This window comes from Mauremys reevesii, linkage group 1 (assembly GCF_016161935.1).
Source record: "Mauremys reevesii isolate NIE-2019 linkage group 1, ASM1616193v1, whole genome shotgun sequence".
NCBI lineage: Eukaryota > Metazoa > Chordata > Testudines > Geoemydidae > Mauremys > Mauremys reevesii.
The window spans coordinates 297,757,932-297,777,201 of NC_052623.1; the positions used below are offsets into that span (position 1 = coordinate 297,757,932).

The 19,270-nt window shown below is 41.2% G+C and overlaps 1 protein-coding gene across 11 annotated transcripts in view; it reads left to right on the forward strand.

Annotated features, from left to right (window-relative positions):
* GRIP1 (glutamate receptor interacting protein 1) overlaps positions 1–19,270 on the forward strand; it is a 536,924-nt gene that overhangs the window by 506,685 nt on the left and 10,969 nt on the right. For all 11 annotated transcript variants that reach the window (XM_039501819.1, XM_039501812.1, XM_039501825.1 and 8 more), the window contains 3 exons: positions 3,832–3,988; positions 10,145–10,256; positions 12,848–13,081. In XM_039501819.1, coding sequence (XP_039357753.1) covers positions 3,832–3,988; positions 10,145–10,256; positions 12,848–13,081 — 503 coding nt within the window. The remainder of the gene's footprint in view (positions 1–3,831; positions 3,989–10,144; positions 10,257–12,847; positions 13,082–19,270) is intronic.

Consider the following 19,270-nt stretch of genomic DNA (forward strand, 5'->3'; position numbering starts at 1 on the left):
AGTTCCTCGTACAGTGGTTAAAAAGGAAAATGTAAAGGGTCAGTGCAGTGCACCAAACAGACACATGTGGTTAATCCTTGCTCAATAATACAGTAGATTCTGCTTATTAGCAACCACTTGGTTGCCAGCAAAACATTGCTATTACCCAGCAGTTGCCAATAAGCAGAAGGCAGGTTTGGGAGGCAGCAGCCAGGGAAGGAAGTGCTTGGACATGTCATTCCTGACTGCAGCCCTGCAAACCTGCCTGCCTGCAGGACAGCAGCAGGGAGGGGAACTGCAGCTCTTTACAGTGAGTGGGGCCACTGGGGGTCCATAGGGCTGAACTGGATCTTGCCCGCTGCTCTCTAGGGTTTGAGCCTTGCTTCCTACCCTGTATGCAGTCTCCCCCCACCCCCAGCAGCTTGCAGACTGGAGAGCTCAGAGAGGGGTACCATGCAGCTCTGACATCTGGGTTGGAGCCTTACTCCCCACTAGTGCCCTGTCCACAGTGCACAGCCCCTTACCTCCTGTGTGGTCTCTGTGTGCAGGCAGGTTTGCCAGGCTGCCGCCCCAGAAGGAAGTGCTGGGACAGACTGAGCACTGGCTGCAAGTAGGTTTGTGGGGCTGCCCCCAGGGAAGGCACATTCCAGCACTTCCTTCCCTGCCTGCAGCCTCACAAACCTGCCTGCAGGTGGGGCCTTTCGTAAAAAAAAATCAAATTGCTAATACGTGGCATGCCATTGCCACTATCCAAATCCCATTAACATGATATTAATGGGAGGGGACTGGTTCCCAGCATAGTGCTGACATTAACTGGAAGTTGCTTAATATCAAGGATTTTTATTAGAATCTACTGTACCAGGTGTTCACCATCACCATTCCTTAGATGCTGTAGGGATGTGTTGGGTCATTGCACAGGGGTCTTCATATTTGGAATGCAGCCCACATTAAATTAAATAAGAAAAGTTTCATTGAAATAATGTTAAGACATTCCAGCACATATAGGACTGAATTCTCTAGACTGCACAAGCAGCACACGATGAACCTCAAGTGTCTGGAGATGGCCAGTGGAGAAATACTGGAGATGGCCAGTACAAGGAAAATTTTCCACTGGTGTAAATGTGGCAGAGACTGCTCTGCCACCTTCTACGAAGGCAGTCTTCCCAGCCCTTATCAAGAGGGGAGGCCAGGAGCGTGTCAGGGGCTGTCTAAGGATGCATGCAGGTAGGGCAAGTAAGGGAAGGGACCTGCTGGAACGGAGCTGTCCCATTTCTGATCCTCCACTGGTTTAAAGTTCTTTGGGGACCTTATTTCAGGGGCATATGTGAGGCCTACCTTTGTGTAGCCCTAACTTGCACTGAGAGCGCAGTTTGTTCCCTGTGCCACCAGTCTCCACTGTGTCCCCACCGAGCTCAGATGCAGTGGAGAATTGGTGCCAGAGTGCACTGTTCAGAGATCCCTGCCAATCCTGAGCATATTACGCTAGATTTAAGAAGGTTGGTCTAATGATTAAATCACACGCTTGGCACTTAGGTTATGTCTACACTGCAATTAGACACCCGGAGCTGGCCCGACCCAGCTGGCTCGGGCTAAGAGGCTGTTTAATTGCAGTGTAGATGTTCGGGCTCGGAGACCCTGTGAAGTGGGACGGTCCCAGAGCTCGAGCTGCAGCCCAAGCCCAAAGCGTCTACACCACAATTAAACAGCCCTTAACCTGAGCCCCGTGAGCCTGAGTCAGTTGGCACAGATCAGCCGTGGGTGTCTAATTGCAGTGTAGACGTACCCTCAGAAAGCCTGGGTTCTATTCTTAACTCTACAATAAATTTCTTAGGTGATCGTGGATAAATCACTTGACCACCAAGACACTTCACCTTTTTATGTCTTGATTTCCCATATATGTTTAATGGGGATTGTAATACTGATCTACCTCTTAACTGTATTGTGAGGTTAAATTCATTGTTTGTAAAGTACTTTGAGCTTCTGAGCTGGAAGGTGCTTTATTAATGCAAAGCAATAATAGTCATAAAATGCAACTGCAGCTATAAATCTAAATGGCTCTGGTTTTGTTGTTTTAAATTGAATCCCTAGTGATCTAATTTAAAAATTTAACTGAACCTGCTTAGATATTTATTTTGACTAGATTTTCTATCCAATTGAGCTGTGAGGTTAAAATCATGTTCAGAGGCATGACAGGTTGTACTATAAGCAGCAAGATTTTTATGCTGTTCTATTTCAGTCCAGGGAAACAAGCAGGTTAGTTTGATGGTGTGCCAGAATGCACTGTACTGCTGCCATTTCATTTCCCTTATGGAGAGCAGAATGTTCACCGTGCAGCTGTAATTTAGTTTGACAGTAAACTGCACATGCATCACACACACAGCTTCTTACAGACACACCGCTCATAACTTCTGTTTCTATCAGACCAAAATAATGAAATATTGTAACTGTAAATAGTTCCTGAACCTAAAATAGTTCTAACCTGCAGTATCACAAAGAGTGCTCAGCCCAGCCATCAACAGAGACAATAGCTGACAATATGGCCCAGCTGGTAGGCTTTTAGGCCAGAACATTTTTGGGTAGAGGTGCCATTCTTAGAATAAGATCTTTAACTGGGGCAGGTCAGTTCTGCTTATTGCTGTTGATTTCCTACCTGGAAGTTAATGGTCCCTTGATAGAAAACTGTACAAAAAGTAGGGTTAATCCTGAGGTTCAGATCCAATCTTTTTTTTCCCCATTCAGTGTCAAGTTATAGTTAGAATGATCAGATATTTTTATAGGGTCTTTCCTCCCAGAAAATTCCAAAGCACTTTCCAGTCTTCAACTAGGTCACAGACTGTATACAGGGAACACTTCCTCCACCAATGAAATAGAACGATAGTTTAATGAGGCACAACAGTACAGATTTCACCTAAGGATAGGACGTAATGAATACCTTATTCCAAATGCAGGGGAATTTTAAGTGGTGGAAACTAGGGGAGAATTTAGGTAGGCAGAATGTAATTAACCTGAGATAGAATTTGGCTAGGACAGTGAGGTTAGCCCCTCTACTTGTATCAAAACTACCATGAGATCACATTGTATAAGGACTGTAACCCCCGTAGCAGCACAGTGTCCTGTAATGCTATGCTGGAACGTTGGTCCAGTACTGAGTGAGAAGAGTGTCAACTACTGAATCCCTAATACTGCTTCATATAGCACGTAGGTGTTCTTTTGGGGGGCTCCCATCCAAGTACCAAGTCCATCCAATCCAGTTTACATTTTGAGATATGACAGGATCACCGCACAAGGTGATATGGCTGCTGGCCAAGTCTCTGTGTGAACTGGAGCTGAATGCATAAGGGCTATCACTAGGATCTGATTAATTTAAAGTGCTTTTAAGGATACTTTAACATATGAAACATGTAAAACCGAAAAACAATATAATCTTCTTAGGTTGCTTCAGGCAGCGCTGCTGTTGACTTTTCACTTTTTTACATTTAAACTCCATTGCCTCTTTTTTCCTGTTTTTCTTGAAAATTCAAGAAAATGTGATACTTATCAAAGATACTAGATGAACAGCCCTGGAGTGAGAGGGCAGGGGGCAGAGACACAATCTAGGACAATCGGCTTCATTTGTATTGCAGGTATTTAACATCTGGTTTCAGCTGGTTTTAAGGGACCTCTCTTTTTGCTCACAATTAATTGTGAGTACAACTTAGACGTCTAAGTATCTAATTGTACCCACAAAAAATTACCGGCAGTTGTGTGCCCACAAATTATGGGTACAAGTTTCTGAACATCTACCTGTTCAAATAACTGAAAATGCATATATTTAATATCTATAGAGTCCAAAGTATATGATTAATTTTGTAGGTCCCACCTATCAGGCTTCAGGATATAACTTCAATGCATATGAATGGAGGAGTCCTAAGCAAAGAGACAATTTGTCCCCTCCCAGTAGACCACAAAACCACCCATTTCATGACACAGGACTGAGTGATGATGAATGGGACAGACCAACAGCAAGTGGGTAAGTCACATGCTAAGTTGTAATGTGAGATTTACAACTGAAGCAAAATTGCAGTGATTTTTCTTTTAAAAATGAGCACTGATCTTCTTGAATGAAAATACCTTTAATAACCCAGCTTTTTAGCTTCTCCTTTCTAAGATGCCACTTCATGCTGTATGAGATTTATAAGGATAGATCAGTGACATTCATAAAAGGCTACGAAGCTGAAAGCAAGGTTTGTAAGTAACGTGAGTTTCTGTGCATAAAAGACATAGCATTAGGTGTTAATGTCAAAGAAAAAAAACCCTTGAGGTGCTTTTCCCTTGGTAGGCTTCAGATGGTAGAAAAGAAGCCACCCTCCCCCTCCAGAAGGCAACCAAAAAAGCCAAAAACAGGAAAAGAAACAAGAAGTTCTATCAGCTCCTTCATTCCTGGGGTTCAATCTAAGGACTCAATAATGCCCATTCTTAAATGACATACAGAATGCTGTCCCAGGGACATTGCAGGAAGTTGTCCAGAGGACACTCTCTGTACTTCAGGCACATAGGTTCATTAAAGAAGCGTTCCCTTATCTCTCCTCAAAGGATTTTTTTCTCCTAGGACTTGAGAAGGACACAAGGAAAGCTAAAGTCTTCTCAATTCAGGAAAAGTTTAACAAGATCCAGACACTGGTCTCCATGGTGTCACAGAACAGAGCATTATCCATCCATCTTTACCTGCAACACCAAGGTTTTCTGGTCTCATACACAGAGATTACTTCATAGGTCAGGACATATGAAAGTTCCAGGCACTCTGGAACCATTCCACACAGGAGATATAACAGAAGGGAACATACTATCCAAAGAGGTTCAGTCCCCCAGCTGGAGAAGGCATGGTACCCCATTACAGTAGGATTCTCCCTTTATAATCTAGACTCCAAGACCTGACCACAAATGTCAACTCTTCAGCTTCGGTAGCACACCTGGGCAAAACAGTACACAGGAAATGTGGTCAAGGTCAGAAAGGTGACACAGTCAACTCCCTAGAGATGAGAGCAAGAACGTTGGTTCTTTGGGGCTTCCAGGATTATCTGAAGAATGATCATGGCTTGGTTCAATACAACACAGAAATCAGCAAGGACACACAAGAAGCTCAAGTCTAAACAGTGGTATGATGCAGATTCTTTCCTGGTAGTCTCCACCAGGGAAGACTACACTGAGCATAAAAGCAAACTAGCTAAACCATCAGATAAACCATTTTGGAATGGCCCCCTGAACCCAGTAGTAATCCAGCTAATATCCAGTGAGCTAGGCCAGCTTCAGGTGGACCTACACACATCCAGCTGAAATGTGAAGCCTTCTTTCACAAGGAAAGAGAACCAAGAATCACTGGGAGCAGATGAATTAGCAACTCCAGGCTTTCCTCCATCTTCAACCACAAGGAAGGGTGGATACAAAAGGAGGAAAGAATAGAAATGCTCATCACTCCAAAGGCTGTGTAGCCCTCAGTCTTAGTGGAACTGTTGCAGGGGTCTTAGCTGCTTCTACCTAGGTGACAGGATCTTCCAGAGCACACTACTCGTCCCAGTGCAGACTACCTGAGCCTGACATCCTGAGTGGCAAGGCCTAAACAAGAAAGGATACTCATCCAAAGTAATAGAGATTCTCATAGCCTTATGCAGGCCCTTTACCCTCCTGAACTGAATAAGAGTTTGGACAAAGTTCTCCTGTTGGTTCAAGAGCGAGAGGACAAGCCCAGGAAAACAGGCATGCCAGCTCTTCTAGATTTCTTACTGCAAGGCCTAGATTTGGGGCAAGGCCTCCAACCATCACATCTCATGACCCATCTATTCAAACTGATGGCATCTAATCCTTTCCATAAAAATCTCTGCTCTTGGAAGATCTGAGCCATACTGTATCTTCCATGAGGACAAAGTAGTGATCAATACTCTGGAACCATTCATAACCAAGATTAATTCCTCCTTTCATAACTTTCAGGAGATCGTTATTCCTTTGTTTTACCCAGCTGAAAAAAGCCAGATGTGAGGAGAGCAGTTAATCCATATCTTAAATAGAGCTGATTAACCCAATAAAACTTCATTCTTATTGATTTCCTTCCACCTCAAACACCTTATGATGAAAGTATCCAAGTTTTCCATTGCTAGGTGGATCGAGGTTGCCTCTTGATACTTAACCAGAAGGATGCAACAAGTGTACTCTAGTAGATGTGGAGATTTAGGCCCAGATCCTTGAAGATATTTAGGCATCTCACTCCTATTGATTTCCTCAGTTTCATTGAGTGATTGAGAATCTGGGCCTTAATATTCTACATACCGAGACTCAAATGAATGAAGGTGTTGAATTGGCTTTTAATAGGACTTGGAATTGTTAATAGTTAGATTTCATCTGTTCTAACTGAAGCTGCTCCAGACGTGAAAAGTGGCATTAAACTATGGAAATACCTTTCTTCACCCTTCTACTAGCCAGGTAGTAAAACATCCAGTCCTGTTGGTGAAGGGATTTTAATTCTTCACAGACAGTTAATTCCATATTAGTGCTCTGAAAAAATGAAAAAGCAAGACATTGACTCTACTGTGATGTGTGAGCAAACAGAAGACCAGACTTCTTGGACACTGACTACTGAGATTACTAGTGTAAAAAAATTAGTAAAGGAATCCATCCATCCTTGCTATATGCTCCCAGTTGTTTTTTAAAGTAATAGCTTTGTTTTACCAAAAGAAGCACATTTAGCCTCCGTTCAAACTCATCCTTTGTTTCTCAGACCAGATATAATCGTGGGTTTGATAAATCTACTGTTTGGGGACCAGTTAAATACCAAGCTGAAAAATTTCATCAGATATCAACAAGGATTCTGGGTAATAAAAAATATCATATAATTTGTTGAAAATAAACATCATATTTTCCAGCTGTCCTTTAAAAGCAAAATCAATAGAACTATACTTCATACAAAAGCTATTTCCTATTTACCAATGGGAAAATCCTCTGAGACATGCAGCACAAATAAAAATAAAGATTATCTGAAGACAGTATCTAGAAGATGGACCATACCACTACTGATGGGATTCCTAAATGGAGCTCCAGATTCTTCTGAGGGACTTGCCCATCCTTCCAGCCAATCAGAGGAAAGGATAGGGCTCTAGCCCCTCTCTTCCACTGCCTCCAGCTAAGTTTGTCCCTCCCCTGAGTAACACTAAAAAGTACTTTTTTCTGCCTGCTTTGTGTTGTGTAGTGCAGCTGCAGAGAGGAGGGAGAACATGTGGCAACTGAAAGAAGTGGGAGCATTAGGGGCAAGTCAAGGAAAGCACTCAGAGTAAACTACAGCAGAAAGACCAGGGAGGTAGCTAAGGGAGCATGGCAAGAGAGAGGGTGAGAACTAGGGGAAAGAGGTGGTGGAAGCGGAAGGGAAAAGAGCAAACCCCACACTGAACAATAGCGAGTGAAACCAGAAAAAAGGAGAGAAATTATTGAAATAAAAAGCAGAATAAGGGAAAGCAAAGACAAAAAGTGACAGTAGAGAGAGAAATGGGGAGAAAACAGGCAAAATGTAGCAAATGCTTTAGGCAGGGAATGGCATTGAGACCCAGCAGTAGGGGAGCTCAGACACTGATCTATGCAATGGAGGCTAGGGTGACCAGATGTCCCAGTTTTATAGGGATAGTCCCGATATTTGGGGCTTATCTTATGTAGGCTTCTATTACCCTCCACCCCAGTCCCAATTTTTCACACTTGCTGTCTGCTCACCCTAATGGGGGCTCAAGTCAAAAAAGGTCAGGACTCACTGCACTAGTAAAATACTGGATTAGATATGGATTACATATATTGTATTAGTAAGATACTATATTGGATGTATTTGGCTGTTTGAAATCAGTGCTGGTAATTAAACGCAAGTGCTCAGAATGGTAGAAAAAAAACAATTTTTAAGCTCAAAGACTCGTCTGAAACAGCATTTGAAAAGGCCTTTCGGGGTTACCGGGAGTAACCGCATCTGTATCTGAGCAGATATCCTCACCAGTGCTGAGCAATATCTTAGCATAGACACTGGCGCTCTATGGAAAGACATTGTAAAAGGAGACACATTTGCTTGAACTGGCCAACCACAGTCTGCCTAACTGATGGTGGTTGTAAGAAAGCATCCTTGAAGCAGAGATGCCATGTATGTGAAGCATTTCAAGCTATAATGTTTGTGGTATTAAACACTATTATTTTAATGGAGTACTAATAACACTAGTTTGGTAATATGCTATTTATCAAGGAAGCACAGAAATGGTGCTGCCTGTGTATGTGTGTACATGCTCACTTCTTCTGAGCTTCTTGTCCATCCAGCCTACTGCTAGCCCTTTACAATGCTGTTCTGGTGTCACTCTGTATTGTGTTTCTGCAGTAAATTGGTTGTTTTTATCAAAACTCTCTTAGTGGCCCACTCTCCTACGTGTCACTGTTAGCAAAATCTTGCAGGAGAAAGTTGGTAACAAGACTTCAGCATTTTTATGAAACAAAGCATAAATCCTTAACAATAAGAATGGTCCTGGGAATAGATTTCATTAGGGCTTAAGCACATGCTGAAGCACTTTGCCGGATCAAGCCCTAAGTCTGTGAAATAGCACTGAAGTCCTGAAAGAGCATCTACACCCTGCAGGCTGTGATTTGCATACAGCAATTGCAGTGGTTGCTCTGATGGAGGCAGGGCAGGGGTTAAATTGATTATGATAAATGTAGCATAGAATGAAGGAGACAACTGAAAGTGTCAGGGTTCCTTCTTGGACTAGATAAGCTTGCGAGACATTATTTGCAGACAGGAGGGCCCTCTTTGCATACCACAAGGGAAATGTGTGGGTGGAAAAGCCTAATTACAAATATTTCATTGCACTGATCAGCTATGAACTGTAATGATGCCTGGTTCACTAACTTTCATTAAGATGTCCCAGTTATTACAGAAGGAAATTTACATTAGATTGTTCTTAGAATCTACTTTTCATTCCCCTTATAAAACACTGCTCAAAATCCACCTCTTCTGCAACCAGTCAGCTGCTAGTAATTGCCTGTGTATGGGAGACTGGCTATCACCTACTTTTTGTATCCTACCTACTTTCACGTTCTTACTGTAATGCTTCCCCTTTTTAATCTAAACAGCTAGTCAGCTTTCGGAGCCCTGGGGATGTTCCAATTGGAAGTAGAAATGGATGGAGTCTGGTATTCTTGCTGGTGCAGTCGTCTTGTCTATTTTCAAGGAATGCACAAAGGCCTGTTTCTCTGAACATAGGAGGAACCAAGAATAAAAGGAGCAGTTTCTTAACTGACAGTCCCAAGCCTCTTTACCCAACACCAGACCCAAAAGCTCTCTCTAGCTTTTTCCAGGGTCACAATGTGCTGACAGGCTCCTACTTGGCTTCCTTGCATTTTGCCTCTGCTGCTCTCTCTTTTGTGTGTTTTCCCCCTTCTCTTGTAGGGTGTGTCTACACTGCACACTAAACCTGAGCTCTGACTTCTATTTGAGCCTAAGCTCCCCTTCTGTCCACACAGAAATCAGTCTGCTCAAGTCAGCAAGCACTTAAGACCCTAGGTCCTGGGACTCTGCTAAGGGGGTGGGGCAGAACTGTGACTCATGTCTAAGCTCTGTTATTTTGCAATGTTGACGTAGCTCAAGCCACAGACCTGAGTCTTTAGGTCTGGGTAGCGCAGTAGGGATGCGTTAGCACAACTGTGAGATCTGGGTCTAGCAATTGTAAGTCCAAGTTTACAATGCAGTGTGGACGCTCAAGCGTGGGCTTGAAAACACCAAGTCTCACAGATCAGGTCCACAAAGCAGAGTAGATGTCTGTCCCCTGTCCGTCCCCAGCCCACTCCACCCCACCCCCAAAAAAAAACAACCACAAAAAATGCTCAGCAAAAACTTTCCACCACTCAGTCCAAACTCCTGGGCAGATTCACAACCCCCTTTTGTCTTAAGTAGGGGGGTTTCTGTTTAACTTTTCCTGACAGTTATGTTCATTGAAAGGTGCATTAACATCCAATCTCAGAGGTTTGTGATCCAAGCAGTCAGCGGTTTCTCTCAGCATAACACTGACATTCTGTGGTTGTAGCTGCTGTGTGTGACAAGACACTTGTCTGACTAATGCACTGCAAAGTGAAGCCTGCGTGGTGTTTGTACATTTGACTGAACTTCTCTTTGTGAACCCAGCTTTTCAGGTGCCCACGACAACAGTGAAACTGACCAGGAGGAAAACTTCTGGTCTCAGGCACTGGAGGATTTAGAGACCTGTGGCCAGTCAGGAATTCTGAGGGAACTCGAGGTAGTGCAGTCTTTTTAATAGAGATGTAACATTTTTCTTTGTCTTACATTCATTTTCTGTTCTCTTCTTCTTTTTTCTTTGTTTGCATTAATCACACCAATTCATTTAAAAGCTTTAACCCCTTTCCACAGGACAAGGCTGACAGGCGTCTGTATTTGAGAAACATGACTCTCTTGGTACCTACCCTTTATGTTTATATTTTTGCTTGTGCAGCTGCCTCCCCCGCCCCAAATAAAGCTATTTTCTGTTATATTATGCAGCTGAAAGTAGATAAACATGATCACCCCAAAGCTTCCCTGTCTTGTAGCTTCTGCTGTGCGCTCTGCTAACATGTGCAGCATTTTGCGCAGAATTTTGAAGTGGCCAGAAGTTTCCAGCAGCGGTGCATCCCACTCCTTAGAGCCGCTTCGTGAAGTTTTTCTTGGCATGTTATAATTTGCCTCTGGTCTGTAACTTACTTTGATTAAGATGAACATAAAAGAAAAACATCATCTAAAATGTTTTTAACAGGAATCTGTCACCTTGTGAACAAAAACGGCACAAGAAATGTTCACAGTAAAGAAAAGTTGTTGTATACAACAAATTTTGACTTTGCATCCTGAAGTTAATTGCAAATCTGAAGTCCATTATAACTTTGATTTTGGGGGAGGTAGGAGGAAACAATAACTGTGTATTTTCAATACATTTTCTGTAAGTTCTTTAATCAGAACTATTAAGAATATACTGACAGTTTTGAAGCTGTCAAATGGAAAATCCTAAAAATATGTTCTTTTATGTTCTTTTCAATTTCCTGAGCTCCAAAACTGGCAAAATCTCATTTTTATTTTTATGTCATATGAAGTCTATTAGCAACCACAAGGAATGTGAATGGCATAACTGGGTGAAAGTTTTGCAGTTCTAAATGATTGTACATGCTCAGATTTATGGCTTCTGTATTGCACGTACAGTTACTTTAATGTGATTCTGAAATACTTGTAATTGCAAGACAGAGAAATTAAGAGAAAAGTTAATGTCAGTTTAATTTAATTCTGTGGTTATCTATGGCATGGTACCACAGGGTTCTCTTGTGACTTTCATTATTCAGAGCACAGTAAAAGGGGTATGGAAATAGATAACCGGAACGGATATTTCAACAAATTGATGTTCTTACAGTATTTACCATCAATTTATGGGTTTAAAAATCAAAAATCAAAACTGTGGTTGAGTGCTTTACTGCTATCACTATATGTAATTGTATGGCCAGCACAACTCTGAACAGACATCTGTCCACATAAAATTATAGAAGTAGTATTCCCAATGGATGACAAGATGTCTTTTTGCATCAGAAGGCTAAGATGGGCTGTGTCTGTTTTTAAAGTATCAGCCCTACGTCCTTCATTAGGACTCCCTTCTTGCTGCTCATTTCAAGGTCTTCAGCCAAACAGCAAGGTGAAATACACTTTATCAAGTCCTCTTGCAGCTGCTGTTTCACAAGGGAGCATCATAAGTCACACTTAATATGTTGGGAAGCTGTTACAACCATAGTACTGTCACATAATTAAGGCAGTGCTGGTGCTGATGGGAACATGGGCAGCACAGGATCCATCACCAGAACCAGTGGTTCTAATCAAAAACGTATCTGATTTTCTTCTCCAGTCCCCATATTTGGGAAGGGCTGTCTGCATCCTCTGTCCCCTTGAGTTGTGACCTTTCTGCTGCTTCTTCCCTTCCTCATCAAAATCCCTGCCCTGGCAGTGGTTACAACCTTTACCCCCAGTGCTTGCAGAAAGTAAAACTGAATGTTTAAGGGCATCTGATTAGATTTTTACATTCCACAACACAGAGGAAACAATTTCTCCTCTATATTGATATTTGTCTGTATTAAGCTATTCTACCCTAGGGATGAAGTGGGAGTTTTGCCTTTGACTTCAGTGGATCCAGGTTTTCACCCTTTGCATCCACAGCAATATTACAACGAGAAGGTTCCTGTTCCTGAGAAAATGAAATTGATGCAAGAGACAGAGCTTTGTATCTCTTCACATATGCCAGTGGTATTTCAGAAAGTTACTGCTACAGCATCATTATTATATTCGGGTTCTTCTCAAGCAGCTACTCTAAATGATCTGCTGTTCTGTGGCAGTGTCTAGTCACCATCAAAGGCAGTGCTGGTTCTAGGGTTGCCTTCACACTTTGCTAGCTCAAGTATTTTTCCTTGAAATCGGCATATGACACTATAGTAAATGCCTTCTTTTGTTCAAGTTCTAGGGAAAGCCTAATGTTCCAGACTTTGGCTGTCATTTCATTTTAAAAATATCTTCAGTGTAAGTAAAGAGTTGTACTGTTCAGGGGATTTGGCTTCATAAAAATAGCAGTTTTAATGCTTTCTTTGGCATTTTGGTTTCAAATGTCATCTGAAAACCTTTTGCTCATGGTTGGGCTTTTTTTAGTGATTTACAACCAGTTTGTATGTCTATCCTTCTGCCTTTTGCTGTGCCCTGAAGTGATTTTGTTTTGACAAGAGATTAGAGAATTGTGCCTAGTGTTATGAAGTAACCCTTTTTTTAATCCAAGTTATAATTTTTTTTAAAAAAACCTGTTTGTTAATGCTGTAGGCAACAATTATGTCAGGAAGTACAATGAGCTTGAATCATGAAAATCCACAGCCTCGCAGCCAACTGGGAAGACAAGCCAGTTTCCAGGAAAGAAGCAATGTGAGGCCACATTACAGCCAGACTGCCCGCAGTAACACGTTGCCATCAGACGTGGGGAGAAAGTCTGTGGTTTTGAGAAAAATTAAACAAGAAATGAAAGAAATCATGTCACCAACGCCCGTTGAGTTACACAAGGTCTGTAATTTTTATTTTAGCAGTAATCCTTGCTTTGGATTAATGCATGCAGCATAGGGAATCTAATTATGTGTGATATATTAAGTACTTTTTATAATGGTCCCATAGACAGGCTTTTGGGGCTGTGTAAATTATTTCTTGCAAACACACTCATGATATATTTTTATGGGGGAACAAATTGAGTAAGATGCATTGTCATTTGCTGTTTGCTTTTAAACCATATCCTCAGTGGATATTGCTCTTTTCCAAGGAGAATCTGCTAATAATTTGATTTGGCGAGAGTGATAATTCATCTCTGCATAATGTATTTATTAAGACAACGAAGTTTAATTTGCAGAAAATATATTTCTTTAGAAAACTATGCACAATGGCTTGTGGCTCCCATAGTTGCTTTGCAACATATTACATTGCTTTAGTTGTTCCCTTCTTCAAATTAACATAGGCTACCATGTACTTGATAGACCAACTTGAAATCCATAGGACAGAGGCTAAACATTCACAGTTGCCACTCAACACATTGGGATCCCTTTTCTGTGGGAGGGCTAAAATAATCTTCAGTCTAGGAAATAGTGTCAGAAGCGTTAGTCTGTATCCACAAAAACAATAAGGAGTCCAGTGGCACCTTAAAGGCTAACAGATTTATTTGGGCATAAGCTTTTGTGGGTAAAAACCCACTTCTTCAGATGCATGGAGTGAAAGTTGCATACAGGCATAAATATACTGGCACCTGAAGAGAAGGGAGTTACCTCACTAGTGGAGAACTAGTGTTGACAGGGCCAGTTCAGTCAGGGTGGATGTGGTCTACTCTCAGTAATTGATGAGGAGGTGTCAATACCAAGAGAGGAAAAATTGCTTCTGTAAGCCAGCCACTCCCAGTCCCCATTCAAGCCCAAATTAATGGTGTTAAGTTCGCAAAAGTCTAGGAAATGTGGTTTATATAAAACAGGTTTGCTTTTCATTTCCTGGGGACAGGCATTCATAGACATGCTCTGTGGCAGAAAGGTGACTGTGCAGCTGAAGGCAGTCTTCGGTAAAGCTGTGCAAAATATTTATAATAAACTTCAAGTCTGCTCTATTGAACCTTAAGTATGATGCGTCTATGACCTGCAACCAGTGTTTCCAGAAGTTTGTGACACTTTGATGGGAATCTAGTGACTCTCCTGCATTCCTCCTTCCCTCAGGAGACATTTAAGGTAAGGAGGGAGGGGTCTCCCTTGATGGAAGGAGACAGTTTATGGAGGAATTCCTCATGAGAAGTTAAAAGCCATCAGCCTCAAACCTCAGAGAGAATTTGCACATCTTGATTTGTGTCTCTGCACACAATCCTGCAGGTTTCTATTCCTGTACTGAACCTTCATGTCCCTCACAGCCCTAGCATGTACCAAATTAAATGTTCCCAGATAGCAGCTGCAAGTGGATCTGTTATTTGGAAGAGGACTTAATTGCCACTGTAATCAATCAGTGGGATCAGTTAGCTTAGTACATGCTCATTCCAGAAATCATTTGATTCTCAGTTTGATGTGAAATGATTGGTGGACTTGTAAAAAGCACAGTCTTCAAGAATTTTCATCTGTCCCATTAATGTGAGACAGAGAATACAGGTACCTTGGAGGTGTCCTTAAAGTCTTTTCCTATCAAGCAAAAAGGCTGTTTTCTTCTGTAGAGAATAAAAACCTGCCTTTCCTCCTTTTCAACAACAAATTTGTTTTATCATGCTGCTGAGTCAGATTTCTGCTATTGGGTGTTTAATTCCATTTGCTACCTCTAAGTCCCTGTCCTTCATCCTTCTCTCTCTTCAGCTGCTATTTTTTTCTATTCTTTTTTTATTGATATAATTCTGTTACATTTTCTGAAAGGAGATAGAATAACTGAATGTTTTTCCACTTTGCACAGAAATAAAGTTGTTGAGTTCCCTAGTACTATCTACCTCTTCTGTCAAGATTTCCTCACCTCACCCCCTCTCAAAATTTACAAGTCAATCCCCCTACTAAAATGTTTATCTTGTATTTTTGTAAAAACTTCAAAGCATGTAAAAACTAGATCCTGCAATCTAGTCCACCCAAGTCAATGGGGGCCCAGTGAAAGCCTTAGTCTTCACATCACGTGCTATCCTTTTTTTTTTTTCATTTTGTCACACTTGTCTTTGTAAATCATTAATTTTCTCAGTTCTCTTAATCTGGTTCCATTTATTTCATCTGATGTAGCAATGAACCTGCTGTTTTCTCTTTCTGCCACGATTGTACCCATTAGTTCAGTGATCCTAGGTACTGATCACTTTTTTATTTATACCATTGAGAGAAAAATATACTAGAAACAGTCTCAGCTTTTAAAACGGGGAGGGGGGGACACCAAAGGATTGGAATGTAGCACAATAGCCAAAAGTGTTGGATTCCAGCACAAAATAGCATCTGGCATAAAGATGTTTGACATGAATACTCTGTAGCAACAGGTGTTTTTGTAGGCAATACTTGCTGTGTTTCAGAAGTTTGTGGCACTACTAGGCAGTTTAAAAAAGGGGGGGGAGGCCATTTATATTTTTAATGGTAAAATCCTTTGGCTCAAGAACCTACTGTAAAGTACCATGAGGTAACAAAAGGAAAAAGGCAGCCAAGTGGTTATTTTAAAATTTGAGATATTTTATCTCAAAGTTCCGGATTGCAACAGAAGATGCAAATTCCTCAGGGAGAGTTTTTCTCTGTCGGGCTTGAAAAACACGGTAGTAAGACACATACAGAATATTGTGTGCTAGGTAGCAAAATTAAATTCACTATTCCTGCCCATATATATTAATCAAACCATGATGAGTGTAAATAGAAGAATTATATGAATGATTCTCCACACAGAACCAGTGGCTTTCACTGATGATATTTATTGGCTTTGCTATGCAGCAGTGCAATAAAACAAAACATTACTAGGGGAAAAAACCCACCTTTGTTATAATCACAAAAGTGTTGCTTTTGTTTTGATGGGAGTTTAAGTATTGCTCTACTTTTTTTCCCCCACTGTCACTTACGAATAAAGAAGAGCCCTGAACTAAGCTGTACTTAAACTGTTCAATGGAAGAATGTTGAAAGAGAAAATAGAACAACAAGCTATTGTGTATTTACATAAGGCTGTAGTTGGAGTTTTTCAAGTCAAATTAAATAAGGTTCATAGTCTCCCTGATGGTTCATTTCCTTCAACAAAAAGGAACTGAAGCTGATCCAGGAGTTATCATGCCAAGTAAGCTAGGAACAGAGCAGGAGATCTATGAATGGAGAAATGTCTATAATTAGATTGACGACATAAGAATTAGGATCTGGAGGAATGAGCCATATTGAGCTTTTCTACCCCGATGCTTCCTAGGCAATAGTTAAAGATGGCATTGAGTGTTCCCTAACTGGCAATATTGTCATATACATATTAGAGGCAGAGGGGGGGGATGTGTGTTCGTTTTCTCTTTAGCTTTCACCAACTCTAGTTGTGGGTTGATGTTGTTACTGGGAGGGGGTAAAAAGGTGGTTCTTGTATTTGGATCTGAACAAGCTGTGGCAGAGAAAAACCTTCTAAGTATTCTACAGCAAGGATCTTATCACTGAAAATGCTCTACCCACTGCAGGCAAGAGTCTGAGTCTGGGCCAGCTGCGTACACTTGGGGAACCATATCTGTTTTGGAAAATTGTGATTGGACAGGCAGTCTTTGAGGGAGCTTAGAGACAGCCCATTAAGTCTCTGATCCATCAAGGTGCCTAGCATGTGCTTAACTTAAGCACAAGAATATTTGCATTGAGTTTAATGGGACTACTCACATTCTAAGTACCTTGCGGAATCAGAGCCATAAAGGGCCATGTGTGTCTACCTTGTTGAATCAGGGCTCACATCTTAACTTCAATCCAAAACAGGATTAGCAGACAGAGGTCTCATGCATTGGGTTTGCCATTTTGTAATGGTAATGATGCTAATAGAACTGGACTCTTAGGGTATGTCTGCACTACCCGCCGGATCGGCAGGCAGCGATTGCTCCAGCAGGGATCGATTTATCGCATCTAGTGTAGATGCGATAAATTGACTCCCGAGCCCTCTCCCGTCAACTCCTGTATTACAGCGCTGCGAGAGGCGCAGGCAGAGTCGACGGGGGAGCGGCAGCAGTCGACTCACCGCAGTGAAGACACCACGGTACGTCGATCTAAGTACGTCAACTTCAGCTCTATTATTGACGTAGCTGAAGTTGCGTAACTTAGATTGCAGCAAAGAATCCTGTGGCACCTTATAGACTAACAGACGTTTTGCAGCATGAGCTTTCGTGGGTGAATACCCACTTCTTCGGATGCAAGAAGTAACTTAGATTGATCCCCCTCCTCCCATGTAGACCAGATCTTAGTCAATTCACTTTCACTTGTAAAATAACGTAGTATTGTACTGATGAAAAAGCCCACTGCTATAACACACATGCAAAAAAACTCTAATCCAGTTATGATGCAGATGGAGGAGGACCATGAAGTGGAGTGGCTAAAACTATTTAGACTGGAAGCCCGAATGGGTATGACTAGAGATACAGCTTTGAGTAGGTTATCTATAGCTAACCAAATAGGTTGCCCTTCCCAGCGGGGCACCTATCAGTAAGTTAATATAAAACTGAATGACTGACTTGCATAACACTGCAGACTTCCTAGTAAGCTGACAGGCATTTGTTTTAATTATACTGCTTAGCCATGCATATGTGGTTTTGTCACTGTTAAGTCAGGAAAAAGAAAACACCAGGTTAAGAAGAATTATTTTTTAACATATATATTGGGATAGTGCCTACGGGCCAGCCAAGTCAGGGCCTCACCCTGCAAGGTTCTGAATGAGGTCACAAAAACAACCTCTAGCCTCTGCTTGTGAGTGTGTAAAAAAGATCAAGGTCGTAAAAATGTAAACCTCATTACCAATTATACACAACTACATTGTATTATTGTTTTCATGCAATGAGGTTCTCTTAAGCAATTGATTAAAATTAAATGAGAAAACCACATCACAATCTAAACACTGTCATTCCAGCTCTTTTAAAAAAAATGTAGATGGTAAACAATTCTTAATTAAGCTGGATAATGTATTGCTACATCAGCACCCAAGTATAATTAATCCCTTGACTGACTAGATAAGTATGTGGATTCATTTTTCTATAAACCACAGGGGACTCTTTTTAAAAAAAAGTTTCACACAACTCTATTCTAGTCCCTTTGACAGCAAAAGAATTTAACAATCATCAGGTAATTTTCAACTTTCTCATTTTCAATAGTCATCTGCCTAAAATTACAAGCAAGTTGAGAAATTTGAATGGCTGACTAATTTGCTCTAGATGTAAAAAATTAAAATCCAGACATTTTCCCAGAGCTCCGGGGGAAAAAATAGAAAAAGATGCTTCTTTAAAGACTCACGACTTCATAAGTTTCTACTTAAAATTTGTGAATATTTAATTTCCTATATGTTTCCATCTCAGATTTTATGTTTTCTTGATCTACTGATGCAATTTTAAAAGTCTAATGACTCTTCCACCGAGGCCAAAACTTCCAAACAGTTATGATCAAAATTACTCCCTTAAATAATACAAAATAGCTTAGGGGATATATTCATTATCTACAATAGTGCACCTTTCAGATAAGCCAGTGTCATAAACAGATAGTTAAGGGTTAATGTCTCTTTTACCTGTAAAGGGTTAAGAAGCTCAGGAAACCTGGCTGGCACCTGACCAGAGGACCAATAAGGGGACAAGATACTTTCAAATCTTGGTGGAGGGAAGTCTTTTGTTTGTGCTCTTTGTTTGGGGGTTGTTCGCTCTTGGGACTAAGAGGGACCAGACATCAATCCAGGCTCTCCAAATCTTTCTGAATCAGTCTCTCATGTTTCAAACTTGTAAGCAATAGCCAGGCAAGGCGTGTTAGTCTTATTTTTGTTTTCTCAACTTGTAAATGTTCCTTTTTGCTGAGAGGATTTTACCTCTGTTTGCTGTAACTTTGAACCTAAAGCTAGAGGGAGTTCCTCTGGGCTATATGAATCTGATTACCCTGTAAAGTATTTTCCATCCTGATTTTACAGAGATAATTTTTACCTTTCTTTTTAAGAACCTGATTGATTTTTTCCTTGTGTTAAGATCCAAGGGGATTGGATCTGGACTCACCAGGAATTGGTGGGGGAAGGAAGAGGGGATGGTTAAATTCTCCTTGTGTT